A 27,971-nucleotide genomic window follows, 5' to 3' on the forward strand; every position below is an offset into this window, starting at 1 on the left:
GCCTTCCTCCCACGCAGCCGGTGATGCACTTGGGGCATGAAGTCGGCTCAGCGAGAGCTGGGCTGGGCGGGGACCCGCAAGAGGCCACCCGCAATCCATGCCCCGTCCATCTCTCCTCTCCTGCAGGCTGCAGGGGCAGGTGGAGGGGTGCTCGGGATCTCTGGGTCTGGGCAGAAGTGTCAGAGCAGCAGGGGAGGGGCGGGGGGAGGTGCAGCCGCAGCCCCTGTCGCCCCTTTACACGGGTGGCTCGCTGCAGAGCACAATCTCCAGGTCCTTGCGGTACAGCTTCCCCGCCTCGGCCAAGGACATGACGCTCTTCCGGTAGTTGGTGAGCTGCTGGATGCTCATCTCCTAGGAGAGACAGCCAGAGGGTGAGCGCGGGCTCAGGGGACAACCCCGACCAAAAGATGCCCCCGAACACTCCAGCACACCCGTGCAAAGCTCTCTGTCACCTGATGCCAGCGTACCTGGCATGGCGGGGGCTATGGAGTCGGACTGACTCGGGTTAAGCCCTCTCACTTACTTGGCTGCATTGCTTTGGGGAAAGGAGTCACCCTTTCCGAGACTCAGCTGCCTCACCTGTAAAATGGGTACGCTAGTAGAACTTGCCTCACCGAGCTGTTAGGATTAGCTGAAGGCAGAGCACCTGAGGCATGGCGCGCCCTGTGCACAGTGGTAGCCATGGTGGTGACGTCATTATCTGTGCACGGTCTGGCTGTACTTTTCCACCTCACCGGGCTTCCACGCACTCAGAGCCAACCTGGGTCCCTGCAGGTGATGGTGAGAAGGCCAGGCAGAGTCCCCTGCTCCTGCCTTCAGGCCGCCTGACCACACTCCCCAGGCTTCCCCACGGAAACCAGAACTCTAAATGCTGCCTCCTCCAGCAACGACGCTCTCCAGCCTGCTTCTTGTTCACTGGTTTCTTTCTTTCTTTTTTTTTTATTTATTTGACAGGCAGAGTTAGATAGTGAGAGAGAGAAAGAGAGAGAGAGAAAGGTCTTCCTTCCGCTGATTCACTCCCCAAATGGCCACTATGGCCGGTGCTGCGCCCATCCGAAGCCAGGAGCCAGGTGCTTCTCCTGGTCTCCCATGCGGGTGCAGGGCCCAAGCACTTGGGCCATCCTCCACTGCCCTCCCGGGCCACAGCAGAGAGCTGGGCTGGAAGAGGAGCAGCCGGGACAGAATCCGGCGCCCATATGGGATGCTGGCGCTGCAAGATTCACCAAGTGAGCCATGGTGCCGGCCCCCTCTTGTTCAGTGATTTCTTGCGATCTTCAAGGGCCGCTAAGACAGGGCACCCATGAACTTCTGCCCACAGTCTTAGAGATGGAGGCCAATGTTACAGAGGATGCCGCCGCCCGATGAGCCTCTGCCTGAATGCACGCCGGGCGGTTCCTGTGTGGCTGAGACGCAGCGGGGCCAGCACAGGTGTGAAAATCTGAGCATCTGTCTTTTCCCTCTTTTCCCTGCCCCCTCTGCCTCTGCTGCCCTCCTCCTCCTCCTTTCTACTACTATCTATTTTCTTGATACTTTTTTAAAAAACACTTCCCCTTCTGGGCTTATGGGTCATTATTCCATGACACAAATGAGAAAACTGAAGTTTAAAAACTAAGAAATTCAAGGGTTGGCCCAACTAAGTGGCATAACTCTGCTCTGTCTCCCGTGGCCTGGAGTCTATCCGGTCACCTACCTGGTCACCTGTCCCCAGGCCCCTCTGGCTTGGTGGTGGTCAGTCTTGTTTTAGGACATCCCCTCTGGTGAGCAATGCCTGATTTTGTGCCACTACCTGGCCCAAGGATGCTTCGCAGCCACAGCGAGCTTTGGGGGACATGTTCCCTGATGGTGGGAAGTGCCCTAGAAGCGTCAGCTAATTCTCAACATGGGGGTGCGCCCGAGCCATCTGCTACCCAATTAGAACCCAAGGAAGGGACCCCAGAGCTCATCTTGGAGCTGAAGAACACACCCCCTGTGAAATGTGGCTGCAGGAGAGTGAACAGTGTGGAAAGAGGGGCTGCTTCCTCTCTCCGTCTAGAAGGTTCACTTGAACCCGGGGAGGGCTGTGGTGAGCGGCCATGGCCTTAGGTGCGCTGAGAAATGTGGAAGTTCAGTCCCATTGGCCTGTCTCTGCAGGAGCCTCGAACTTTACTGCAGTCCATGGAAGCATCAAAAAGGAACAGGTCTCTGCTCGGGGGTTCCCCAAAAGTGGTCTTCCCTTCCCAGCTCAGGTACTGCTGTGTAGTCAAGCCTCTCTCTCTCCCTTCTCTCAGAACCCAGGTACCCAGTCCGGAGCTTGGCACAGGTGGAAGGCTCGCAGGTGAACAGCTTTATTTATTTTTTAAAGATCTATTCATTTATCCGAAAGGCAGAGCCACAGAGAGGCAGAGGGAGGCAGAGAGAGGTCTTCCATCTGCTGGTTCACTCTCCAAATGGCCACAATGGCCGGAGCTGAGCTGATCCAAAGCCAAGAGCCAGGAGCTTCTTCCAGGATCCCCATGAGCATGCAGGGGCCCAGGGACCTGGGGCATCCTCCTCTGCTTTCCCGGGCCATAGCCGAGAGCTGGATTGGAAGTGGAACAGCTGGGTCTCGAATGGGCACCCATATGGGATGCCAGCACTGCAGGCAGCGGCACAGGGCCGGCCCCAAACAGCTTTATTGATATCCTCGCTCTGGAACCCTCAGAGTTGCTTCTGAACCCCAACTCCTGCATCCTTAACATTTTCACATGTGGAGCCCGCCCGTGCAGCCACATGCCGATGTCCTCTGTGTTACTCAAGAAAGGGATCGACAAGTTCATGAGCAGGAACTCCAGGTCCCTCTGAGATTTCAGCCAGGCCTTCAGCGTCTGCAACCTCAGGGGCAAGCCAGGGCCTTGTGAAGACTAATTACGCTTCATCAACCCAATGGCAGTTAAGGATATTTTTCATGATGGCGGCCGACATTCCTGGGACACATAAAGGGTGCATAAATAGTTTTCTTCTAGAATTTGGCGCCAGGAAAAACATTTGCTGCATTCAAACACCTGGCGAGCACTTGCTTCTTCCTGCAAAGTGTTTGCTGCTTTACGGTTCATTTTCTGCCTCTTTCAGAAGAGCAATTGCAGGTAACATTAAAAAATAAATGTGGGCTGCAATGCATGAGGGATGATATTCAGGACAGAGATAAAGAGATCAGAAGACACTTGGAAAGGGAGACAGATAGACTTAGAGGCCACAGTGAATTTTCTCCTGAAATTGAGCATTAAATTTAGCTCTTGCTTGGCAGCCAAGGCAGGCAGACAACTCAAGGAATTATAGAGCTTTCATCCTCTAATTAAAGAAAGCAGCAAAGCCATTTGCTCGGTGAAAGACAAGTTCCGGAGGCACAGACAGACAGCTGCAAAGGCTTGGTCTCCTGCTTGCTATCCCAGCCGATCCCTCCCAGCCAGTGCACCTGGCTGAACCCTACAGAGGGTCCCTGGGGTGTTCCCCAGAGCCAAGCCCCTGGCAAAACAGTGGCGGTCACTCCGTGCAAACCCAGCAGGGGCTCCTCTTAGCCCCTTCCCCAACTTCCCCAGATTCCACACGGTTGGATTCTGAGCAGAATCCCGTCCCCTTGCTCCTATCTCAGTCCCCGTGTAGACGATCTTCGTGATGTTGTTGGTGGCCACGTGGCTGACACTTCCACGAGTCAGGCTGTGTCAAAACCTGCCTTTGCCCCCCTACTGCCCAGCAGCCCAAGGATGGACGCAACTCATGTGTCCACAGACGAGGGCTGGGTAAAGGAAGCATGGTCGATGGGCACAAGGCAGAGTGAGCCAGCTCCAAAGGGAAGGGCACCTTCAGGACGGGACGCCAAGTGACGCCAGCCAGTCGCCAAAGGATCGCGGGATTTCCCCAGCCACGAGGCGCCCGGAGCAGTCCCAGTTAGAGGCAGAAAGTGGAGCGGTTGCCAGGAGGGGCAGTAGGGGGTGTGTCGTGGGGTTTTGCAACATGAAGACGTGTAGGGGTACAGGGGATGATGCTTGCACAGCACTCTGAGCGTATGTAGTGCCACTGAGTTGCACAGTTAAAAATGGGTAAGAAGCTACAGTTTGTGTGAAATATATTTCAACAAAATTCAGTACAAAAAAAATACTCACTCAACCCAAGCCAGGAAGCAAAACCGAATGCCAAACCAAACCGAATCACCCCACCATGGCCTTGTTACAGTGGTTCAGAGGGAGCAACGTACAGCCGAGGCCCTGCCCTCCGCCGCCCTGGAGGAGCCCCCCCCGCACCCCCAGACATGGCCCCCGTGATCACCTTCTTGTTTTTCTCGTACAGATCCTTCAGGAGGGCGTCCAGCTCATTCTCGTCGATGTAGCCACTGCCGTCCTGGCGAGGGGCGGAGAGTCTGCTCAGAGCCCCGCGACAGGCCCGGCCACCCGGACCTGGCCTCTCGCTTCCCTCCACCTGCCCAGGGTCGCAGGGTCTCACTTTCCTGACACTCAGAAGGTGTCTGGACCCTATAAGGACGCAGCAACTCCCTGCTTCTCTCTTTACCTGGTAGGCAGTGCACGCTTTGCACAGCCTTTCCCTGAGGTGTTTAAATTTGCATTGAAGATGCACACGGGGTTCCAGAAGCATCTGGTTGGCTCCCTGAGTGTGTGTGTGTGTGTGTGTGGGGGGGGGCTAAAGTTCACTCCAACCCTTAGCGGAGCATTAGAGTCGTGAGGGCGGGGGAAGCCTCCGGTGAGCAAGGAGTCCTATCTCGCGTCACCATCAGTGTCCCAGGCCAAAGCTGGCTCTAGTGTAGAATTACGATCTGACACCGGAACAGCACCCAGTGTCGCCAGTCTTTGGGTCCCGATGATGTAATCACACCTTAGCTGAGAGCACAACTCTCTTCCACTATTCTCCACTGCACTTATGTTTTTTTTCTTTTGAATTTTATTTGAGAGGCAGAGAGAGAGAAACTTCAATCTGCTGGTTCACTCCCCAAGTGCTCGCAACTGTTAGGGCTGGGCCATGGCCAAAGCTGGGAGCTGGAAACTCAATCCAGGTCTGCCCCGTGGGTAGCAGGAACCCAGTCACGTGAGCCCAAATCGCTGCCTCCCCGGGTCTACCTCCGCAGGAAGCTGGAATCAGGAGCCGGAGCCCGGTATCAAACCCAGGGACCGCGGGTGTGGGACGTGAGCATCTTAACTGGTGTCTCAATGACGGAGCCAAACAGCCGCCCCTCTGGCTTCGCTTTTGAGAACCCTGGGCGCCACAGGCACAGACTGAGAGTGACGTCTGTCTGCTCAGGCAGCCAAGGACGCTGCAGAAGCTCTCGGGCCACACAGCCCCTCGGCAAAGCCCACTTCCCACTGTGGGTGCAGCCGAGCCATTCTGCCTGGGCTCCCCGGGGCGGGGAGGGGGTCTTGGTCTTCTCCATCCCCCGCTGTGCCCCCTCTCACCTTGTCATAAAAGGTGAAGATCGCGTTGAACTCCTCCGAGGTCAGCTTCATGCCCTGTAAAGAGCGAGGTGTTACCGGAGGAGCCAAGGTTCCAAGTGTGGGAGTGGGTGCGTGGCAGGGGGGGCGGAGGGGCATGGGGAAGAAGGGAGGGTGGCAGCTGAGGCTCACAGAGGTGCGGGAAGGGAGGCGGTGGAGAGAGCCAGGAGGCTCTTACCTGGAACTTAAGCAGGAAGTTTTCCTGTACGGGCAAGAGTCTGGAAAGAAAGCGTTAGAGCAGGGATCAGGAGCAGAGCACGGGCAAGGAGCCCCGGACGCAGACCGCGGTGTCCGGGCCTGGGGAAGTGACCTCCGCGTGCTTAGTGACCTGGAGTGACCGGACAGTGCAGGGCAGAGGGGGACAGACCAAGTGGTGTTGGCGTCCCCAGTTCTATGTGGCTTTGTCGCGAGCATCCCAACACCCGGGCCTGTCCTGTTCCCCACTGACTGCTCTCGGTGCAGCGCGGGGGTCTCGTCAGGAGTGGTGCTGGGCGCGAGGGCGGGCGCTTACCGGGACATCTCCGACAGGCCCAGTTTGCCATCTCCGTTCAAGTCAAACATCCGGAGCTGCAGGGGGAGAGAGTGGGGCTGGGGTTTCTTTGACCTTCCTCATAGGAGAATATTGCCTGCCATCTCCTTCCCTGGGAGGCCAGGGGCTGGTGGTGTCAGTCAGCCCCCCAGGGGACGCAGCAGAGGGCCCCTCTTGCTGCTGTGTCCCCTTTGCAGGGACTGTGGTGGCCGCCAAGCCGCAGGCCAGCACCCAGAGCTACCTTTCTCCAAGTTTTTTTTTTCCTTTCTTGGAGCTGCAGAGGTTGCCATGGAAACAGATGCTCCCCAGTCTCATAAAGGCTCAGGAGTCAGCTCAGTGGGAGCCTCAGAGAGCAGGTGTGTGTGTGTGGCGGGGGGGCTGCCATCGCGCCCCTTTCTGCCGACTGCCACCACCCAGGCCTGGAGAGTCTGCCCAAGGCCCCCACACAACCGCGTCCCGGCGGCACGGGGCCCACGTTCTGCTCCCCCGGGGGGCCGAGGCGCACTCCCGCCCACTCACTATGGTGTGGGTGTATTCCTGGAGCTTGGCTTCATCGTACGGCCGGTTGGCCTTCTTCAGCAGGTCAGACAGGAATCCCTAGAAGACAAAAGGCCACTCCAGGACAGGCTCATTCGTTCAGCCCCGCAGTCACTCACTCTCCTGGTCATTCAGTCACTGTGGTTCTGAGCTCTGCCAACAACAGGGCTCCTGTCCATCAGAGCTCCTGGCCCTGTGACCCTTGTGAGTGACCGTGAAGGCCTCAGGTCACCTTTGGGTGCGATCTTCTCCCCCCTCCCCCAAAACAGGTAGCAGAGCCTGGGCTGCCTTCTCAGAGTCCAGATACGGGGCTCAGAAGTGCTGGGGGTCAATGGTTGGCCAGAGAAATCTGGGAGTGAATGGACCAGCCAGGAGGCCCACCTTTGGGAGCCACCTTGCAGGCGCCTGTCCCGGACCCTGAGGTGCTGAGGGCTGTGGTTTGGGTGAGCTCTGTGGCCTTGCAATGCCACGTAGCTGATTTCACACAAATCCAACAATGCAGAGACGGGCTTGAGCACTCCTAAGCAGAGCACAAACTCACACCCCTCGTCCCAACTCTCCTTCTTCCCTAAGTTCCTACACCCACTGCCAGCTCTGGCCTCGGGCTCCTTCTCAGCACCCGCCATACCCTTCCCAAGGCCCATCCTACCTTGAGCTCGTTGGCTTCGATGTAGCCACTTCTGTCCGTGTCGTATTTCCGCCAAGCCTGCAATGGGAAATGTCACATCAACACCTACACAGCTCCCCGCCCTGCCTGTGGAATGACACCCTGGATCTTGGTATTTGGAATGCTACAGTGGGTGGGGTCACGAAGATGGGGCAGCCCAGTCACTTCAAGGTCCCAAAGGAGGAAATTATGGACAACATCTTGGTCGAGGTCATACAGAGAAGGAGAAAAACTGCTTGGACAGGAGTCCCTCCCCTAACTTGGTACAGGTCTAGGTCTTTCTTCGGATAATCTTTGTAACCAGGGTTGATGCTTTCTATGGAGTTAGCCAGGCAGCTTCCACCAGGGCTAGCACGAGGGGCTGATGGATTTGACTTTTGCTACTGCTCTGGAATCTTCTCAAACTCTTGCTGGGGGCAGGGAAGAACCCTCTGGAAGGGGCAGGAAGAAGCTGTGGGAATGCTTCAGCACGCTACCCACTCCAGGAGGTACATGGCAGCCATGTCTAATGGCGAAGCAGAACTGGAAGTGTAAGCGGCTCTTTGTAGACGACCCCAAAGCCACTCCCCTACTTTCCCGATTTTAATAGCACCGCCATCTTGTTTTTTGGAAACCACCCATCTCCCACTCTCAGACCACGTGGTTCAAGGGTGACTGGCCCCATCTCCAGAAGTAGACTTACGACCCAAGCTGGGAGACACAGGAACACGCCTCCCTGGGTCCCACCTACAGTGGTTCTGGGCTCTGATCTGAGTCCCAGTTGTTGGGTGCCTGTGTTGGATTCCTGGGAGGAGCCGGGGCACAGCCTGCTGACCACAGCACCTGGGGTCTGTATCTCTTTGATGGAGAGAGACTTTAAGCAGGGACATGGGTCTGACCACCACCTTCCCCTCTGTTCTGGCCATCTGGGCAGGGGCAGGCACTGCTACATATGCCAAAGAAGGAAAAATAGTAGCCATGGGTTTAAGATGTCCATAAATCCTCCACCTCCTTTCCCCTTGCTGGAACATGGGCTGAACTTAGTAACTCTCTTCTCCCAAGCACAGTGTGGCAGATAGGCCGGTGGGTGACTTCTGACACTAGGCCGTAAAAGGTTCTGAGGCTTCCTTCTCGTTCTGTCTTGGATCACTCGCTCTGCAGGAAGCTGGCTGCCACGGTGTAGGGAGACTGAAGCAGCCCCCTGGGAAAGCCCACGTAGTAACTGACCGCACCTTCCTGCCGACAAGTGCGCCATCTTGGAAACATGTCCTCTATCCCCATGGGGGCCTTCAAATGACTGTAGCCAAACTGGCATCTTGACCGTGACCTCACGAGAGGCCCTGAGCCAGCGCCACCCACCTAAGCTGTTTTCAGATTCCTGAGCACAGCCAGTGTGAGACAATAAATGTCTACTGCTTTGGGCTGCTCAATTTTTGGGGTAATTTCTTATACTTCCAGACCTACAGTAACCAATAGAAGGATGTTTCAAATAGTTCATGGGAAATAGAATTAAGAGGTAAGTTTGGTGCAAACAGTTTTTTGAAATCTTGCATAGTTTTTTCTTTAATATCCATTTTCATGAATTTTTGGAATAGCCCTCGTATGCACGGATTTCAGAATGTTTTTTGTCCAATGACAAGCTCATTTTTACTCCCATTTGTGCCCCAAACCAACAGTGCGTGGCTTTTCCGACCTCTGCACCGCGTCTCCACACCGTGCGCCCTTTCTCACCAGGACGGCTGGAGCTCACGGGTGTTTCAGGGTCTTCGCAGCAGCACACGAGGCTGTGGAACTGCCACACCTCATCAGCGCCAGGGCTCAGGATTTCCTGGATCCAGAATTTTTGTTTTCCCTAAATTCTGAGCAACTCCCTGTAAGAGAGTAGACTTACACTACAATTTGGGTAGATGGTATTTGATTACAAGCATGCTTTTCTCTGAAGAGAAAATGCCTTGGGATCCACCAACATCTTCCTTCCAGGGGACGGGCGCTTGGTGCAGAGGTTAGGGGATCACTCGGGGTGCATGCACCTCATGTCGGGCTGCCTGGGTTCGAGTCCTGGCTCTGCTCCCAACTCCAGATTTCTGCTAACACACACCCCGGGAGACAGCAGGTGATGGCTCAAGTAATTGAAGCCCCGCTTGGGTCACACAGGAGACCCAGACTGGCTTCCTGGCTCCTGGTGTCAGCCTGGCCCAGTTGGTGCTGTTGTGGGCATTTGGAGAGTGAACTTGTGGATGGGGGAGCTCGCTCTCTCTGCCTGTTTTTCTGTCTCTGTCTCTCCGCCTTTCAAGTGAATGAATGAATGAATGAATTATTCCTTCCTGTGCCCAGAAAGCTTCCCTTGAACACGTACTGAGAGACACACACAAGCTTCCAAACGTGACCGCGCCAGCCACCTGCACGTACTTAGCGCATTGAGCTCATCTAGGTTGAGCCTGGACTGAGAAAAGATATAGATGAACCCCAGGAGCATGAAAGGGGACCCCAGTCCTCACACAGCACAGCAGCCAGAGGCTGCTTCCCCAGTGACCAGGCCGGAGACTCTGAGTGGCCCCTGCCTGGGCCCGCCCCATGTGGATGCTGGCTCCGGGGTGCCCCCTCCAGCCCACCCTGCTGTGTGTCCCTTATTCTCCTCCCATTCAAGGAAAAAGAGTTCAAGAGACCTGGGCTTTATGAAATCTCGCAAAGAAATCCTGAGGCGTCCCTAAAATTAGACGTTGTGCTGAGCCGTGGGCCGGGAGCCTGTGGGAGGTTTCCTGTCTCCCGTGGCAATAACAAGGTGAAGGGATGGCCCCAGCAGGGATGGCCTGTCTGTGGGGGCCCTGGGGTGCTGGCTTTGCTGTGGTGCTGAGGCTCGGAAGGATGAAGGTGAACTAGAAGACGGCACCGTGTCAACCACACACGCATAGAAACCAGCAGTGGTTGTGAGAGCGAGAGACCGGGCAGGGGAGAGGAACCTGGCGCTTTTTACTCCTCCTGAAGCATTTCCATCCCCTGCAAAAGACCCTCATCCCTGCGGGACAGAGGCGGGTTTGTGGTTGCTTCCCCACCAGGAAGGGAGGGGGCTGGGAGCCCTGTTCTGTAGGCGCCGATGCTCGCACCAGCAGCACCATGACACGTTAAGCACTCGCCGGACTCTCGCCCGACCCCAGCAAGCGAGCGGCCAAGACCAGAAGCCAGAATGCCAATCGCCGGCCCATGGGAAAAAGTGGAGCAAATCCTTTAAAGCGCCATACACGTACATCCATTTCCGCTGCTGGGGCTGTGGAGACGACGCTTCCACCCTGGGAGCTGGTTCTTTCCCCCGACCGCCTGCCCACGAGGGAACTCACTGCCAGGCGGGGTTCCGGACTCGCTCCTTGGTGGCTTCGGGCAGCGGAGCACGAGAGGAGTGTGCACGGTCGGAAATGGATCTCACCCGATGACCGGCAACCGAGCCACGTGGAAGGCCGGCCATGATTCATCAGAGCGGCAGCTGTGCGGTGGGGACCGGCTAAGGGCCGTGTGCACGGAGTGGCTCAGGTGCACAGTCCCAGAAACATGGCAAGACACAGCTGGGAGCTTGGTGGACGGCAGGATTAGTAATAGATTGGGTCAAACCATATGGAGCTTCAAGGTTTCTGAGTGACTTCATAGAGTTCAATCTACTGGCTGAATATTATTCAGAGACAGTTGGGTTTTAATGTTCTATTTCACATGTGATCTCAAAGAATTTCTATTGCAAAGAAGGTAAGACCCATTTTAATGTGGGGCTACAGAGCCTAGACCACAAAGATCAGACCTGCAAGACACTGGAAACTGGAATCCTCACGGGACTTTCCTGACTTGACTGATGTATTTGGAAGACAGAGAGAGACAGAGACAGACGGCCAGGCAGAGACCTTCCGTCCCCAAATGCACACACACACTGGTGGGGGCTGAAGCGAGGCACTCAATCCAGGTCTCTCACGTGAGTGGTGGGACTAAAGGCCTCAGCCATCACCTGCTGCCTCCCGGGGTGGGGAGCACATTGCTAATACAGGAAGCTGCACTCTGCAGCCAACCGGAACTCGAACCCAGGCTCTCCAGTATGGGATATGAGCGTCCCACACAGTGACCTGATCCCTGTGCCTGCCCCTTTCTTGACTTTAGAATGGTACCCATGCCTTCCTTCCCAAGCCTGCTCCTCGGAGCTCTGACTGCAGGGGACATGGACGTCCCTGGGTGCTGGGACGCCCCGGGGCCACGGTGCGTGAAGCAGGTGTCTCTGCGGCAGCATTTCTCAGAGTCTGCATCGGCAGAAACCTGCAGCAAATCCTCCAGTGGAAGATGCGTTTCCCAAATGTCCTTGCCCCAAGCTTATTTGTCAGCTTCTTCCTCCCACTTTAAACGTCACCCACATCACCCAGGGAGCTTGTTAGGACGTGGACTCTGATCTTGTGGGTCTGGGAACCCGACTCTACAGCAAGCATCCGCGGGTACTGATGCTGCCAGTCCACCCCAGAGCTCTCAGGGGCTTAGCATTTCCCGGGGACCACGCCCAGACATCTGGGTGAGCCTGGCTCTGAACCCAGGAGGAGGGCGGGTCCCAGCGTGCAGCGTGCAGGCAGCCCTTGGCCTCACCTCCATAAACTCGGCGCTGGAGCCCACGTGCTGCCTGAAGCACAGGAGGAAGTTCTCTTCAGTCGGGAGGATCTGCGCCAGCTGGGGAGATAGGGAGAGCGACACCCGCGTTGCAGAGGGACTTGGCAGGAGCAGAGCGGACCCGCAAAGGGAAGACGCGTGCTCTGAGAAGCACCAGTGGTCCTTACGGTAGCCAGAGACAGGGGCACCAGGCTCAAAGCAGTGCTTAAGAAATGGTTCTGGTCGTCTGAAATCCTACAGAATGTGAAGGGAGCTAAGGAGAGAGAGAGTCGCCAGGGGTGAGATGGCGGAGTGTGGCAGCAGGAACCTCTGGAGGGCGATAGAAAAGCTGCATCTTGATGTGGTGGTGCTTGCGTGGTCTAAAATCCAGACTCAGGGAACTTTACATGAATGCTGCTTATTGCACGTAGACTAATACCTCAATGACCCCATTTTCAGAGATGCAAGTACGCTTGTCCAGGCTGCTCACTCCAGCTGGTCTCCCCTCCCACCTTCTCATGCTCCCAGAATCTTTGGGTCACAGGCGAATCCTGATTAAGGCAGCTCCGTGAGCTCATCCCATTCCCCTGGCTGGTGATGGGGCGGCATGGGACCCAGTCTCGCCAATGCAACAGGAGGGAGGGACTGCTGAGAGTGCTCCTGGGAAAGGAACCTTTCGGCCACAGGAGATTTGCATGCAACACCTGGTACTGCTGTGGCCACCTTGCTACCAGGCTTAGAGGGAAGGTGTTCGGGGGGCGGAGGGCAGAACCAAGAGGTCTATAGAGAAATGAAGCTGGAGCCCTGGCCTCTTTGACCTGGAGCCGACCCTACTCATGGCCTTTCTCATTAGGAGCCTCTCCTGGTTGAAGACTGGAATCGCTGAACCACAACCCATGGGCCAATGAAGTTTTACTACAACATGCCCATGTCTGGTCATTAACTTACTGCCTCTGCCCGCTTTTCTGCTACAAGAGCAGAGCTAAATCTTTATACAAAATCTCTAATCTTTATATAATCTAATCTCTGCTGCACTGAGTTGGGGTTTTCTGAGATTTGTAGGCTGAGCATCTGTAAGGTCTCCTCTTGCTGCCTCTCCCAGACGCTCATGAGCCAGGTGGCTGTGCCACCCCTCCGAGGCTGTGAAGGTTGACTGCTCACAGCTGCCCCCTGCAGGACAATGGCAGAGCTCTCCCACTGGAATCTGGGTCAGGTTTTTTGGGGATGTCTGAGCTAAGGCAGCATCCTGAGCTGAACACCTCCTGGGGGAGCTGTGGCCCGATTTATGAGCCTCCATCACCTTTCTTGACCTGATCCTTCCTCCCCTCCCACCTCCTCATGCTCCCAGAATCTTTGGGTCACAGGCGAACCCTGAGTGAGGATTTCCTTGATCCTGGAATGCAAACTGCCCATGAGAGTGTTTGATATGATTATGTCTTCGCTATCTTATGTAAGGGAGGGAGAGAGAGTGTGTGTATGCATGTATGAATGATGTGTATTAAGGATGTATACACTTGGCTATCTTATGTAAGGGAGGGAGAGAGAGTGTGTGTATACATGTATGAATGATGTGTATTAAGGATGTATACACTTGGCTATCTTATGTAAGGGAGGGAGAGAGAGTGTGTGTATGCATGTATGAATGATGTGTATTAAGGATGTATACACTGTATGTTGTACGTCTGACTGTGTAAATCACCTATGGAATGATCCGTGTGTGTTCTATACACACACAGGCTGGGTTCATCACACCTTTGCAGCGCCCCAAGGGCACTTCAGGCTTCTGCCCCTGTCTTAGGCCACTGTTGCTTCATTTTCCTTTGGGTGACACACAGGGAAAGCGCCACCTGTCCTCGGTGGTCAGTGCAAGTGCTAGGGGCAGGGGCGTCAAGGTCCCGGGGTGGACGTGCGTGCCCGGGAGCAGCAGGGGGCGTGGGCCCAGCCAGCAGCACAGCCTCACCTCTGCCATCTCGATCTTGCCGTCCGCGTTCTTGTCGTACTTGTGCATGAACTCCTTCATCTTCTCCCCGAAGCTGTCGCTCTTGGACATCTGTGGAGAGGAGAGGGGCAGAGCTCGCTGCTGCCTGGCATGCGCAGCACGGAGCTCCTCCCACCTCCAGGCCATGGTCCATCCATCCATCCAGGCCAGCTCCACCTCTGCTTCACCGACCCGATGCCTTCTGGGTGGCTGGGTGCTTCCCAGGACTGGGCCAAGGAAAATTCTAGCAACGCTGAGAATCTTTTCTTAGTCTCTTTTATTACTTTGTACCTTCGCGACTGGTTTCAATTTGCCAACACTTACCTGCTGATCGGTATCTATGTATACGTGCAAATGGGCAGCGTATACGTCCAGGGGTTTTTCACACACGTGGTCTGAAACTATGAAGCTAGTGGCCCCCCAGTTTTACATGAGCCAGGGTGAAGTGACTTCTCTCCAGGTCACCCAGGTAGCGTGGCCAGATGGGAACCCCTGGCTCCAGCTTCCAAGGCCCCTGTCCTTCCTGTCTGGGAACCTGACCTGCACGGCTGGTGAGATTGTCGTCGCCAGACTTGAAAACCACCTGGTGCCATCTGACGGCGGCCACGACTAAGGGAGGGGTGGCAGGTTTGCATCGCTACGTCAGTTCACCGCGCTCTGCCTGGCCCGTGAGCCCAGACCCAGTTTGGGCTGGGAGCCTGGGCTTTCCGTGCTTCGGGCTTCGTCATTCTAGTAACGGGGGCTGGAGAGGGAACTGCTGCTGCGCGAACCCACGAACCCCACCCGCCTCTCCTGGAAGCCTGCACTTTCACCTCCTTCGTTTTGGGGATTCACCACTGAGCCCTGACCCAGGAGCTCTTCAGTGCGTTTGTGACTCCTCTCCCGCCTGCTCCCTGAGGAGTTGCTAATAAGCAGTGGATTGGCCGACAGACAGGTGGCTGGGGAGGGTGGAAAGCCGGGCAGAGGACCTGAGGCAGCTGGAAGAAGCCAGTGGGCCTGCCCCAGGGCTCCCAGAACCGCACACAGGGACCACACAGACTTAGCGCCAATCACCTTAGCCTCTCTCAAAGGGTTTAGCAAATGCAGCGTGTCAGGTTGGCCCCGGGGTGGGTAGGGGGTGAGAAGCAGCATTCTGATCACAAAGTGCCTGGGGCATGCTCTGGAGTTTCTTGGAGCAGTCTCAGATGGCTGTGACACCCCCATGAATGAGCCTGTCTGGACCACTGGCTCCGAGCAATCCTGTTTTCCTTTGGGTCCGTGCTGAGGATCCCGGCTTTCGCTGGTTCTCCTCTGAGAATGACTCTGCTGTCCCCCAGCCAGGCGACACTTGACAATGTCTGGAGACACTCAAAGGAGGGTGCCGGTGGCATCTCAGGGAGAGATCTGAGGACACTGCCGAACATCCGACAGGGCACAGGACAGCCCCCACCCTTCCTGACACTGAACTGTTTATTCCCAAGTATTGACAGATGCCCACGGAATCTGCAGGATAGTTGAGAAGCTCTGGTCTGGAACAAAGGCACGTGTGACTGCCTGGCCATCCAATCTCGAGTCGTGATCCCTCAGAGCCTCCAGGGAGGCTGTGGATGTCACCAGTGGGGGAAAGATAATACTTATACCATATATGCAAACACAGTCATGACATTTTGCAGTTTGGGGGAATTCATAACTCCTTGTACCCCTTCACGAATGCCCCTCAATCCCAGACACCCAAAGATATCGAGGCAGTGTTCTCTTAAGTTGATAGTACAATTTTTTTGAATCTATACAAATAAAATTCTAAATGTCAAGACCAGAGATCTCAGCCCTGCAGATGGGATACCTTAACTTGGGACAGGCAGTGCCCGTCGAGACCCCAGGGATCCCCAACAATGCAAGGGGGCGGGGCTTACCATGCCAGAGCCTTTTCTTGCCTTCTCCAGCTCTTGGAAAAAGTTCTCTAGCTCTTTACCTTCAATATAGCCATTTCCTACAAAGGCAAACAAACAGATCAACCTCAGAGCTTGTAGTGTAACGTCCAGATCAGTCGTCCCCAAAGACCACCAAGGAGCCGACACCGCTGTAAAGCACACGAGAGTTTTATTGCAGGTCTGGGCCTGGACTCTCAATCAACACCGACGCAGTGGGTCTGAATTGAGATCCCTGAGCCTTCAGTTCACAGGGTTTTTATAGGGTTTTCAGAGACATTCTATACATCATGGTACCATTTAGCAAATCATCTCGTCTCGCGGGAAATTCAAAGGACATCTCCTAGAATTGATTAGTGCATCCAGTGGCGGGAACGGACCTACTAAAGGTGGTTGGATGGCTTTGGGGTTGATGCCTTTTGAATTGATTGGCCGAAGCATAGGGTCCGAGCTGCTGGGGTGTACGTGCCGAACTGCAGGGTCTCGGGTAGCTGTCAGTCACCTTATCTGCCCTGAGAAGACACCAGGGACTCTAGGTATTTCTCTGTTATCTGTTAATAGGCTGTTGCTAGGAGAGTTTATTGCAAGGTGAGCTCATTTATTTACTTCTGGCTTAGGGTTCAGGGCCTGGTCAGGCCCAAGTTATAAGATGGAGGCCTAATTTAAAATAGTCACACCTTGATTCAGGCTCAGATCTCACAGTAGTAAGACCAACAGGAATGGGCCAGAACTTCTCCCCACTGGTCTGCAAGCAGGCTGCTGGGCCAGCCTTGTTGGAAGGCCAGGGTTTATCCTCAGGGCATCTGTGCCATGGACACCCCAGGGGCTCATGGGAGTGTGTGCTTGGGAAATGCGTTCAGCAGCTGCAGTGTCCTGGGCCAGGCCAGCAGGGGTGAGAGGAAGCTGGGGGCGGGGCTCCCTGTCCAGGCCGGTCTAGGCAAGCACTTCATGCCAGAGGTCCGATGGGAGACAAGTCATCAGTGACAAGGCTTTTCAGCAGGTCAGAGGCAGAAGTTGGGTCCCTGGGGTTCAGAAGGTGGACTGAGCTGAAGCGTCCTCCAGAACCCATGTCCACCTGGAACCTTGCAATGTGACCTGGTTTGGACATAAGGTCTTTGCAGGTGATGGGTTAGGGCGGGTCCTGACTCCCGTGACTGGTGCTGTCACAAGGAGGCCCTGTGAAGACACACAGATATGGGCAGCAGGCCCCGTGATGATGGAGACAGAGACTGCAATGACACATCCCCAAGCAAGGGACGTCCCGAGTCGCCAGCCAGCATCAGGAGCTGGGCGAGAGACACGGGCCAGATTCTCCCCCAGAGCCTCCAGCAGGAACCCAGCCAGCTGACTGGTGCACTTCCCACTGCCAGCCTCCAGAACTGGGAGAGAATAAATTTTCATCCTGTTAGGTCACCTGGTTTGTGCACTTTGTTGTGGAAGTCTTAGGAAACGAACGCAGAGGGCACAGTGATAAAAGAATGGCTGGGCGTCTGTCCTGTGGTGTGGGGATGCCTGAGATTTGGTTCCAGGAACGAAGGGGAGGGGGAGGCAGCCCACTGCATAACGACAAAGAGCGAGGGCTAAAACACCTCGTTCTGCTGTACTTACCCAACCGTGCGACTGTGATTTTACCAATGCATCTGCCAAATGGGTTATTATGATTAAATGGGGTTTTATACGTAAAGCCCATCACACTCCATTACGCGTGCACCACAAATGTTGCTATCGCTTGGGTCCAGTGCCCAGAATCCATGCATACGATGGGAATGAGCTTGAGGAAAAAGTGCAGCGCTCAGGACCAGGTGCCAGGGTCAAAGCCTGACCCCAAGGCAGATCACACCAGCGGTGGAGGTCTTTTCGGTTCTCACAAGAGCAGAGCTGAGTCCACAGCCAAGGTCACTGGTCTTCCCTGGATGGGGAGGTGGAAGTCACATGTGCTTCCCACACTGTGCTGCACATTAGCATCCCCTGGGCATCTCCACAGACTGCGGCTGCCTGGCTCCCACCTCCAGACATTCTGATGTAATGGGTTTGGGGTATGAACCAAGCATCACATAGATTTTAAAGCTCCCCAGGTGATGTCCGTGCCCCATAAACTTTGGAAACCCTGGCCTAAAGGCACGTTTCAAAACCAGTCTAAAGCGGCTGAACAAGGTCCCCCAGATGGTCAACTTGAGCAGGAAAGGGGGATGGAGTTTTCTTCAAGGGCAAACAGAATTACAAACTTGACCAAAAAAAAAAAAAAAAAAAAGCCAAAAACCAGAAGGGAGCATTTATCCAGGTCTCTGGGGAGTGTGGGGTGGGAGGGAGGAGGGGATGGGAAGATCTCCCCTCCCTCTCTCCCAGCGCCCCTGAGAAGTTACATTTCTGAAATAACCTCAGAGGAACCCTCCAGTGGAGAAGAGGCCGCCATAAATATTGAATGGAGAGAATCACATGAGATAAATTATGGATTTCCGTCTGCACAGAATGGATGTGACTGCCATTCCGAGGGGGCGGGGCTTGGGCTTCCTTTATTCCTGGGATGAGGGGGTCATCCTTCTTCCAGGGTGTTCTGAAAAGTGGAATTTTACAGGCCACTGGGGTAGGGATGAGGGAGTGGTGCGAAGAGGCCGTCATGGTCCAGGAGGCAGCGGTCTTGCTGGGTGCTGGGGCTGGGTAAGCTTTCGCTCCCTGGCCACTCCTGCAGTGATCCGGGCATTCTCCCGGTGCTTGGGTGCCATTTCTTCTTGCCTGGGAAGGCGGTCACTCCCTTGTCCCGGAGCCTTTGTGGAGTCAGGCAGGGGCACGGGGAGCTCAGGCCAGCCGAGCTCTGGGTCTGTCTGCAGCTTGCAGTAGCCTGAGGCTGGGCGGGTGGGGGCCTCAGAGCAGGCACCCCGGCTCAGCCAGGCAGAGGCCACAGGGCTGGACCCTGAGCCAGCACTGGGCAGACACCCAGGTGCGTGTGTCTGAACTCGGGGTGAGGGAGGCCGTCTTCTTATGGACAGGCCGGGAGCTGGGAGACAAAGGAGCCGGAAAGATTGCCAGCAGCCTCCAAGCTCCAGCCCTTCACTGCCACTTCCGTGCCTTCCCAACATGGCGGCAGGCTGGGCACCTCACCCCGCGTTCTGCGCCTGCGCCTCACTTCCCGCCATGCACAGCTCCCCGTGAGGACCACGTGTATGCAGCAGCGCCACATGGGGGCGCCAGGACCACCCTGGAACCCGGAAGCGAGCGGTACTTAAGCCCCGCCCAACCCCACGCCTGCACGCACGTCTGACGGCAAATCCTGTTTTCCTGACGTCTCCTCGAATTCTTTGAAGCAGAGATGAGCCTGGAATAAGCCCCGCCAGGCACCCTGCTGCCCACCACAGTAGGTTTCTTCTTTAAAAAAAACTTGTTTTACTTGCGAGGCAGAGAGAGAGAGTGCGAGCTGTCCCTCCTTCACTGGTTCAACCCCCAAATGCCCCAGACCGGAGCTGGAAAAGGCGGGAACCGGGAACTCCATCCAGGTCTCCCTGGGCGGCAGGGACCCAGTTTCTTGAGTACTCATTGCCACCTCCCAGGGTGCACAACAGCAGGGAGCAGGAGCCGGGAGCGAGCCAGGACTTGAACCCAGACACTGCTGTGGGGGGCAGGCGTGGCAAGCGGAGCCTTAGCCAGCACCAATTGCCTGCCTCATGACGTGTGTCAAAGAGCAGCCTCCACTCAGCTCTGAGCGGCGCCCCTCACCCCCGCTGCTGTGCGGGGTCGGTTTCTTGCCCAGGCCCCAGGAGGCTCCTCAGCCCCTTCAGCTGCTGCTTAGGGAGTGGCAGAGTGACAGGCCCCTCTGGCTGGGGCACCAACACCTGCTTGTTAGTTTCTTCCCCTGTCAAGTGGGGATTCGCACCAGCTGCCGGGAAGGCGACATGGGAGAAGAGTCCATGGACAGTGCTGGCCCGCAGTGAGCCTCAAACAGCCCACCTAGGTCTAGGCGGGTGTCTCTACTGCTGCCCCTGCTGGGAAGGCTTTGGCCTTGGGCTGCCTGCTTCAGCTTGGGCGGGGGGGGGGGGGGTACAGGCAGAGGGAGGCCACAGCAGGGCCAGCACTGAGCTACGCTCTTGAAACTGCAGGAAGCAGAAAAGCCCAGAGCGGTAAAATCACCTTTTGCTTGGGGTTTTTTCTGGGACTTGGCAAGCGGAGGTATTTATTTTTGCTCTGTCTTGTTCTGGAAAGGCTTGAAGATGGTTCAGCAGCTTCCAGAACCTCAGATGATCCGCCGGTGCCCAGTCGTGTCAGGCGTCTCTGCACCCCAGCGGTTCCCTGACAGGCAGAGCACGCTTGCCCTCGATCCCGGCCCCAGGAAGGACCTGAGGCCTCGCTGGGTGCTGCGAGGAAGATGATGATGACCAAGACACAGCCCCTACCTCCCAAGGGGTCACAGGCTCTCAGTCCCGCAGGCCCCAGCCCGGCGGGGAGCAGCGCCTTCCTGGTGCCAGAACGGCAGGTGAGCGACTTGCTCAGGGTCCCACGGCGAGGAAGGCCGAGCTGGGAGGTCCTGGCCCCAATCCAGCTCTGCTCATTCCTTCCCTTGTCCACTCAGCAGTTACTGCGCACCTCTCCTGTGCAACCTGGATGGGACGGGCAGGGCAGGCCTCCTGGGAGGCCCCAGGCACTGGGCAGAGGGGAGGGGGCAAGAGCGATGCTGGAGGCAGGGAGAGGGGCCAGGGGCTGGGGCCGTGACCCAGAGAAAGAAGCCTCCACCCCCCAAACCCGGCTTGAGCAGCCTGGGCAGCAGGAGGCACCCCGGCTGGCCATGTCCCTGGCACTACTAGGAACCCCCCACTGCTCCGTGCACCCCAGGAACGGGAAGAGACATGGCTCGATGCAACAGGTCTCCACTGGAGGCAGCCGGCGTGCAGCTGAAGGCAGAGCGGGAGGGGCGGGGGGGGGGGATGAGCACACAGGAGGGCGTTCCCACTGTGTGTGTGTGAGTGTATGTGAGTGTGTGTGTGTGAGTGTGTGTCAGGGGTGTATGTGTGAGTAGGGGTGTGTGTGTGTGAGAGAGAGGGGTATGTGTGTGTGCATGTTTGTGAGAGGTGTGTGTGTGAGCCTGTGAATTTATGTGTGAGCATGTGTGTGTGAGAGGTGTGTGTGTATGTGTGAATGTGTGAGAGGTGTGAGTGTGAGAGGTGTGTGTGTGAGCCTGTGAATGTGTGTGTGAGGGTGTGAGTGTGAGTGAATGTGTGACCATGTGTATATGTGAGAGAGGTGTGTGTGTGTGTGTGTGTGAGAGAGAGAGGTGTGTGTGTGTGAGAGGTGTGTGTGTATGTGTGAATTTGTGAGAGGTGTGAGTGTGAGAGGTGCGTGTGTGAGCCTGTGAATGTGTGTGTGAGGGTGTGAGTGTGAGTGAATGTGTGACCATGTGTATATGTGAGAGAGGTGTGTGTGAGAGAGGTGTGTGTGTCTTGCTGCTGTGGTTTCCCATCCGTTGCCAGGAGGCCCATGGTTGGAGGCTGGGGCAGAGGATAGGTTGGCCGGCCTCCTAGGAAGGACCTGAGCACTGGCTGGGGGGCTGGGAAGTGCTCTTCCTGTGACCCCCTTACAGGGGGCGGGCTGACTGGCCACCAAGCAAGTCCCATGCAGACAAGCATGGGTAGGGATGCGGTTACCATAGTAACATCACTCCTAACCTTATCAAACCACATCCTGTGCGTATTAAGGAGAGGGGCTGGCTGGGAGCCAGGGACTGGCATCCTTTCTTGGTCCACACTTGTTCCCCACCACCGTGCCTCCGTTTCCCCGAATTTAAAGTGAGACAACACTTCTTTCCCATGATCTGTCCCCTTGACTCAAGGATGCTCTGCCCCACAGAGGGAGGCCTGCTGCTCTCTGCTTGCCTCTCCCCAGGGTTTGTATTTACAGCTTCTCTACGAGCTGAACAGGTGAGAGGTACCTGAGCAACAGGCACAATGCTGCCCCCAGCTCTGTGACTGCCTGTGTGACGCCGAGCGAGCTCAACCTCCCAGGCTTCTGCTTCAGTGGCTGTGGAATTGGCAAAACTACAGATGCCCGGAACCCTTTAGGCCTCTCTATAGTCACAGCACCAGCAGGAACTGCTGGGAGCGCACTCTGGAAGTGCACAAGCTCACGTCAGTGGGGGCATCGTCTTTATTCTCTTGTTCCTTGAGGTCCTCTGATCCACCCCTGGGTCCAAACCCCTCCACCCAGAGCGTCCAGCACTACCAATTTTTTTAAGAACATGAGTTTTAGCCCAGGTTGCATAGTAGGATCACCCAGGGGGCTCCCCCAGCAACACCTTTGCCGGGGCCCCACGCCCAGAGCTTCGGGTTTAACAGACAGCTCGGGATGTCTTCCCAGCTCCTGGGGTGAAGCTTGAGAGCTGGCTGCCAGCAGTACACCGCCAACCTCACGGTGCATAAAAATTACCTGGGATCTTAACCAAGATGAGGACTCTAAGTTGGTGGGTCTGGGGCACGGCGTGAGGGCTTGCTGTCCCAGTGTGGTCTGCGGCCAGTGGCGCCAGAATTCCCTGGGAGCTTCTTAGCAATGCAGAGTGCCAGGCCCCGCCCCGGCCCTCCCCAGTCTGCCCCCTGGGGTGGGACCCAGCACCCCGCTTTATCACACAGCCTGGGCTTCGCCACGCTGAGATCTGAGCCCTGCGCAGCAGCAGCATCACATGCAAGCTCGTTGGAAATGCACATTCTTAGGTCCTGCCTAGGACCCTACTGAACCCCCGTCCCTGGGGCTAGGGCCCCAAGACCTGTGTTTTAGCGGCAAGTCTGAGAGCCCCTGGCCTGCCTGGGCATCCTGTCCCTTTAGCTCACCCGTCTGGGGTCCCCTATGAAGCACAGAGTAGAGGCCCTTTGGGGAGAAGCTGCAGTGTTGCCTGCTTCCTGGTTAGGCCCCACCAGGAAGCGTCCACAGGCCAGGCCGCCCAGCTGTCTGTCTGGAGTTCAAGTCTATCAGGCCTCACGCTTGAGCATCCTCTAGGAGGGTCAAATTCCACCTTTGGGGCGGGAACTTGGCTTTGGCAAGCTCTGCCCAATGCCAGTCCCGCCTTGCAGGGAACACACTCTTTGGGGAGAGCTGCCCATTTCCCAGCTCCTCTGCCCCACCCCCACCCCCAGATCTGCCAGGCAAACGCATGGCATGCCAGTTTCCTATGCAGCTTAGGGGGAGGTTAAAGGGGCAGGCAATGTGGTCAGGCAGCCAAAGAGGCCTGGGCTGGCACCTGCCAGGAGCAGCTCCTCTGTATGTCTTAGCATTGATCTCTCTCTCTCTCTCTCTGACATACACACACACTCACACACACACACATTCCCTCCCAGCAGCTCCTAGGAAAAAGGAATTCAGCCCACAGTGAACAGCTGCTGGATGGCGGTTTGGTCACTGGGGTTTCCATCTGTGCCTCTGGGCTGTACTGCCTCTGGAGGTGGCTGGGGAGCTAGGCTGCTGCCCCTGAACCTGCGGACATCTGGCAACCTAATGCTGGGCTGAGACCCGGGCGCGGGGGAGGCCAGAAGGCCTGGGCAGATTGGGCGAGGGGGGGGACAGCAAAGAGCCAGCGAGGAGGGGAGAGGGCCCCTGGTGAGGCCTCTGGCGGGACTGGGTGGGGGCAGGGGGAGGGTGCATGATGCAATCGCCAGGAGGACGCCAGTTGGCAGGGCCAGCGCAGCAGAGGACCTGTTCTTGGAGAGCCTCATGCCCGCTCTATTAATTCTGGCTCCCTGGGTATTGTATAGATTTCCCGAGGGGTCTCCCAAGCCCTGGGAACCTCCACAAGACTCAGCAAAAGCACTGAGGCCTGCTCTGTGTGTGTGTGTGTGTGTTGAGGATAAACAAGATGAGCTGGGCGGGGAAGTCGGAGCAGCTGAGCTGGTGGCTCCCTGGGCAAAGTGGGGTGCAGGGTCCATCTTGTGTGTGTGTGCCCCAGCCCTAGCTCCGGTCACAGACCCAGCCATTGCTCCTGGCTGGCACAGCCTAAGGGCCAGGGCAGGGCACTCCATACCAAAGGGCAAACCTTGGCAGCTGGGGTTGGGGGGGGGAGGGGCTTAGTCCCAGGGCCACCTGAGATGCGGCAGGGGGCTGCTCCCAGGGAGCCTATAATGCGACATCACGCCCCTGTGAGACTCCCAGTGTGCAGACCCCCAGGGAGTCACCAGCAGGGGAAAAGAGAGCCCTCCTCCAGCAGCTGTAATCTCGGTTCTCCACACCAGGCCCTGCTGATGCTGACGGGCCCGGCACCAGGCATTCTTATAAACCCGGCTCACCGTATAAGCAGCCCAGTGACCTTGCATGGTGACTGTGGCAGCACGTAGGTCAACACTGAACGTACCCCTGGCCTGTCTTCCAAGGGCCCCACCGAGTGTTCCTGTGCCAGGGGCCCAGGTATCTGCCAGCCTCTGGGAGGCGCTCTCGCTCCAGCTCTGCTCCCAATCCTCCCTGCCAGGCACACAACTTCAGCAGCCAGTGCTCTGGGACAGCCTGTTTGGTCCCCTCTCCCCCCACCCCCAATCTGGCCTGCGGCCCTCAGTAGAACATGGGTTTGGAGGCCACTTCCGTTAGGACCACTGGGGTCAGGAGGAGAGGGAGGGGCAGACTGAGCGGAGCCCGTGGTGGTCGTTCCTGTCGCTCCTTTTCCAGTTCCCGGGAAGCCGAGGTTCACACGGACAAAGGGCGAGGCGTGGCCCCGTGGAAGGCCTGGTGACCCCCTGATTTCCTGGGCCAGGTGCAGGTGGACAGGCCCCGGCAGAGTCGGGCGCGCTCCTGCACCGGGGGATCCACAGGGTTTTCTGGGAGCTCACAGAATGTGCATTATAACGAAGCAGCGCCTGCCTGTCTGTCTGTTGTGCCCAAATCAGCGTATCTTGTAATTCCATTTTCCCAAGAACTTTCTGAAGGCCCTCCCACATGTGCTTCCACTGGGGGAGGGGAGGCACCTATAAAGTTATGTTTCACATCTTGTGTTGCTGACTGCACAGGGACTACAAGCTCCCGGGAGCTTTCGCCAGTATAGGAATTAACCCAGAAAGTGCAAGAAAATCCCCCTTAGTGCTAAAGCTCCGCCTCTCTCTCTTCCTGGCTGCGTAATATTCCATCAAAGAGAAGCCCGTCTTTTGCCTGGCAAAGCTCATTTCCCTGCAGATTTTCAGTACCCCAAAAGAATCCTGCGATGGACTTCTTGTTCATGTAACTTCTTAATGTCACGACTGCGTGGGTGCTTCTGGGTAGGAGGGAGTCTTGGAGCTGTGGGATCCCTACTGCTTCCTGGGAATGTGTGCTTGCCTCATGTCCTGCGCTGAGTTGCTTCCAAGGGGATAGCAAAGGCCAGGGCGGCTGTGTCCTGCACCGCAGCGTGGCCCCCCCAGCAAGACAGGAGGCTGGGCAGAACCACACCGAGAGGGCGCTGTGTGCTCGGAGCGGGGCGTTCCCTCTGCTGCCTGGGTCTGGCCGAGTAAGTTCCCGACATGGAAGTGGCCGGGAAGCAATGCTAGGACAGCCTCAGACTTGTGAAATCATGTAGGGCCCACTCAGAGCACGGAGGTGACAGGTGACGGGGGAAGGAGCCCCAGGCCGCATTCCGGTCACAGGGTGGGCCCGCCTCGCTTCTGTCAGTGACAGACAGCCTGGGAACCTGCCCCAAGGCAGGCAGACTCGGGGTGTGTGTGTGTGTGTGTGTGTGTGCAGGGGGCTAGGAGGCCGCCTCCTGCCTCCTCTGGCTTTGCTGTGTGATCTTGCAAAAGATGTTTGCCTCCCTGAGCCCCAGGTCCCTCTCTCCAAACACCTGCTCCCGCCTTTCTCTACCACAAGGTTTATTTTGAAAATATCCTACCTCTTTGGGGAAAAGCCACAAGGACAACGGCTCTTCCTCCCGTTTCAGGAAGGCTGCGAGCCCCTCCCTCCCACCCCCTCTTGGGCTCCAGCTTTCTCCTAAGGTCTCCTTGGCTTTGTTTACTCTGAGGGTCTGGAAAGGGCAGGGAGGTGGCTCTTGCTCCCTGGTGCCTGTGACTAATTGGGCTCAGGTGAGCTCTCTCCAGGGACCTGGCAGGCTGCACAGGAGAGCTCTCTTGGGGTCCTGGCGGGGGTTGAGGAGAGAGAGGCCCAGACAGGGCCAGGAGTGTCTCAGGTGGTGAGGTGTGGCCTCACCTGGCACCTTTGGGGGTTTAGGAGAGGGCGGGGCAAGGAGGAAGGTCTGGCATGGAGGCACGAAGCCCAGCTGTGGACCCCGCAGTGGGATCCCAGGCACCTCCCTTCTGGCCCTGGTCTTTTGCCCTCCTTGCCTGCCTTCTGCTAGGTCCCGGGTCCTGCCTGGCACTGGTGACTCACAGGGGGCAGTGAGAAGCCTCATGGACAGGGACCAAGAAGCCAGCATTGAGCTGCGCCCTTCTTACAGTGCGGGATGGGGGTGGCAGGCAGGGGTGTGGCGGCTGCAAGGGTACTGGGGGGGGGTAGCCGTGCCCCAGCCAAGCCAAGGACCCTCTTCTGCAGTTGAGAAAGACCCATTGTGGGTCTGTGGCTGGACTGGGGGCGAGTGGGGATTTACACCTATCGCCATGGAAAGACCCCTCTTCCTGCCCACACAGGTGTCCAGAAACCCGAGTGGAGGAGTAAACGCTACAGGGAGCCAGCCCCCCATGAACTTGCTACATGACCTCAGGTGAGTCACTCCTGTGTCTGTGCCCTCACCTGCATTGGGGGGGGGGTGCTCAGGGTCTCCCAGCAGCCTCATGGCCAGGGACTTAAGAAAGCGTGACTGTGTTCCGAGCAGTACCACGCCTGGGATAAACGTAAGGACGTGCTCGCTTGTGGAGGGCGCTATTGGTTGTCCCCAGAGCAGCGCAAAGTGGAGATGTGGAGTCCTGTGTTTAGAGCTGACTCATCTGCGAGCAGGCCCGTGGTGTAACCTTGGCCACTTGGTAACTTTCCTTGAATCGGCAAGTCTCTGGTGCGGATAAACTGGCAGGAGCATCCTCAGGGGATGTGCGTGTATCTGGAATGCTAAGAGGCTGCATTCCCTTCATAGCCCTTCCACCAAGGGGGTGTTAGGGCACGGGCCAGGGACTGGAAGTACCCCCTCCTCAGCCCCATTTGGTGGATTTAACCACCAACCCCCTCCTTTGTGGGCTGGTCAGGATCCTAAACCAGGTGTCCAGATAGCTCACTCTCAACTTCAGCCACAGACATTAACCCTTGCCTGCCCACGGCACTGTGGGCACAGGGTGTCTGTTAACCCCGCAGCCGGGCCTCCCGCCCAGGTGAGGGAGGGGGAGGAATGGAGCGCACCCTGGCTTCCCACCCTGCACCCCTACATCCCTGCCGCCACCCCACAAGAAACACCTGGAGCCACCACCCTGCCGATGCCAGGAGAAAATCAGATTTTTTTTTTTTGAACAATGGAGAAAATGACTCTAGCTACGACGGAAGCGTCTAACGGGGCTGAGGGTGGGCTCCCGCTATGCCTGAGTCAGACCCCCACAGACGCCTGGGTCCCAACCCTGGGAGCTGCCGCCAAAGCTCACGGGGTCTGGCCCTGGCCTTCTGGTTGACTCCATGTCAAGCCTACACACAGAGCAGGGGGCCGGTCACGGGGGGCATGGACGCACCTAGGATCATCACCCCCAGGGAATCCTGCCCCGCCACAGGCGCTGCTACTGTCACTGGGAAGCCCACATGTCCATGGGGATGGGAAACGGACCCAGGAAACCCAGGGGTGCTCAAGACCCCAGATGCCAGTCTGCGCTCCTGCCCCCAGCCTCCCGGCCTGGAGAGGCCAAGGGTCTCTCCCCTTCAGGATGCCACTAATCGGGCATTCAGCAAAAAGGGGAGGCGAGGAAAGAAACCAGTGGGCTTGCTGAGACCTGTGGCTGCAGCAGGCGAAGAAGGCAGGAAGTTACCTGGGAGGGAAATGTGGGCAAGGCGGCCAGGGGAGGGCGCGGGGGGCGGCGGCGCTTTTCGACCCCGACCTCCTCTCCGGGAAGGTTCTGATTTGCGGAGAACCAGGCTGCAAAAGCGGGTGGGTTCTGCGTCGTTCGGGTCAGGGAACAAAAGTTCCTGACAGTTGAGACCAAAGCAGCCGGACGCCGCCCGAACGCAAGACGCCCAGCCGCGTAGGCTCCGCGCCCAGGTACCCCCGCGGGCCCCACACGCGCGCACCTAGCCGCCTGCAGCCAGGCCCCCGCCCCTCCGCGCCGGTCCCCTCCCCGCGCGCCGGTGGGCGCAGAAGTTGGGCGCTCCACTGACCGTCTGCGTCAAAGTGCTTCCAGATTTCCAGGAACTGGGAAGCCGTCAGCTCAGCCAGGTGCAGGTAAGGGGGCTGCTGCTGCGGGCCAGCCAT

The 27,971-nt window shown here is 57.1% G+C and overlaps 1 protein-coding gene across 2 annotated transcripts; it reads right to left on the reverse strand.

The window, feature by feature from the left end:
• Nucleotides 1-234: 234 nt before the first annotated feature.
• On the reverse strand, nt 235-27,971 carry CALB2 (calbindin 2). 2 transcript variants are annotated; one of them, XM_062177157.1, is made up of 11 exons: nt 27,878-27,971; nt 15,641-15,717; nt 13,731-13,820; nt 11,771-11,851; nt 7,169-7,225; nt 6,502-6,579; nt 5,965-6,020; nt 5,632-5,671; nt 5,418-5,471; nt 4,282-4,353; nt 235-348 (listed from the first exon to the last, which is right to left on the reverse strand). In XM_062177157.1, exons 1-11 carry the CDS (start codon nt 27,969-27,971, stop codon nt 235-237), a joined length of 813 nt encoding a protein of 270 aa, XP_062033141.1. The 2 variants fall into 2 exon arrangements, with proteins under 2 accessions (XP_062033141.1, XP_062033140.1); XM_062177156.1 differs by having other exon boundaries at nt 235-351.

Source organism: Lepus europaeus, chromosome 19, assembly GCF_033115175.1.
Source record: "Lepus europaeus isolate LE1 chromosome 19, mLepTim1.pri, whole genome shotgun sequence".
NCBI lineage: Eukaryota > Metazoa > Chordata > Mammalia > Lagomorpha > Leporidae > Lepus > Lepus europaeus.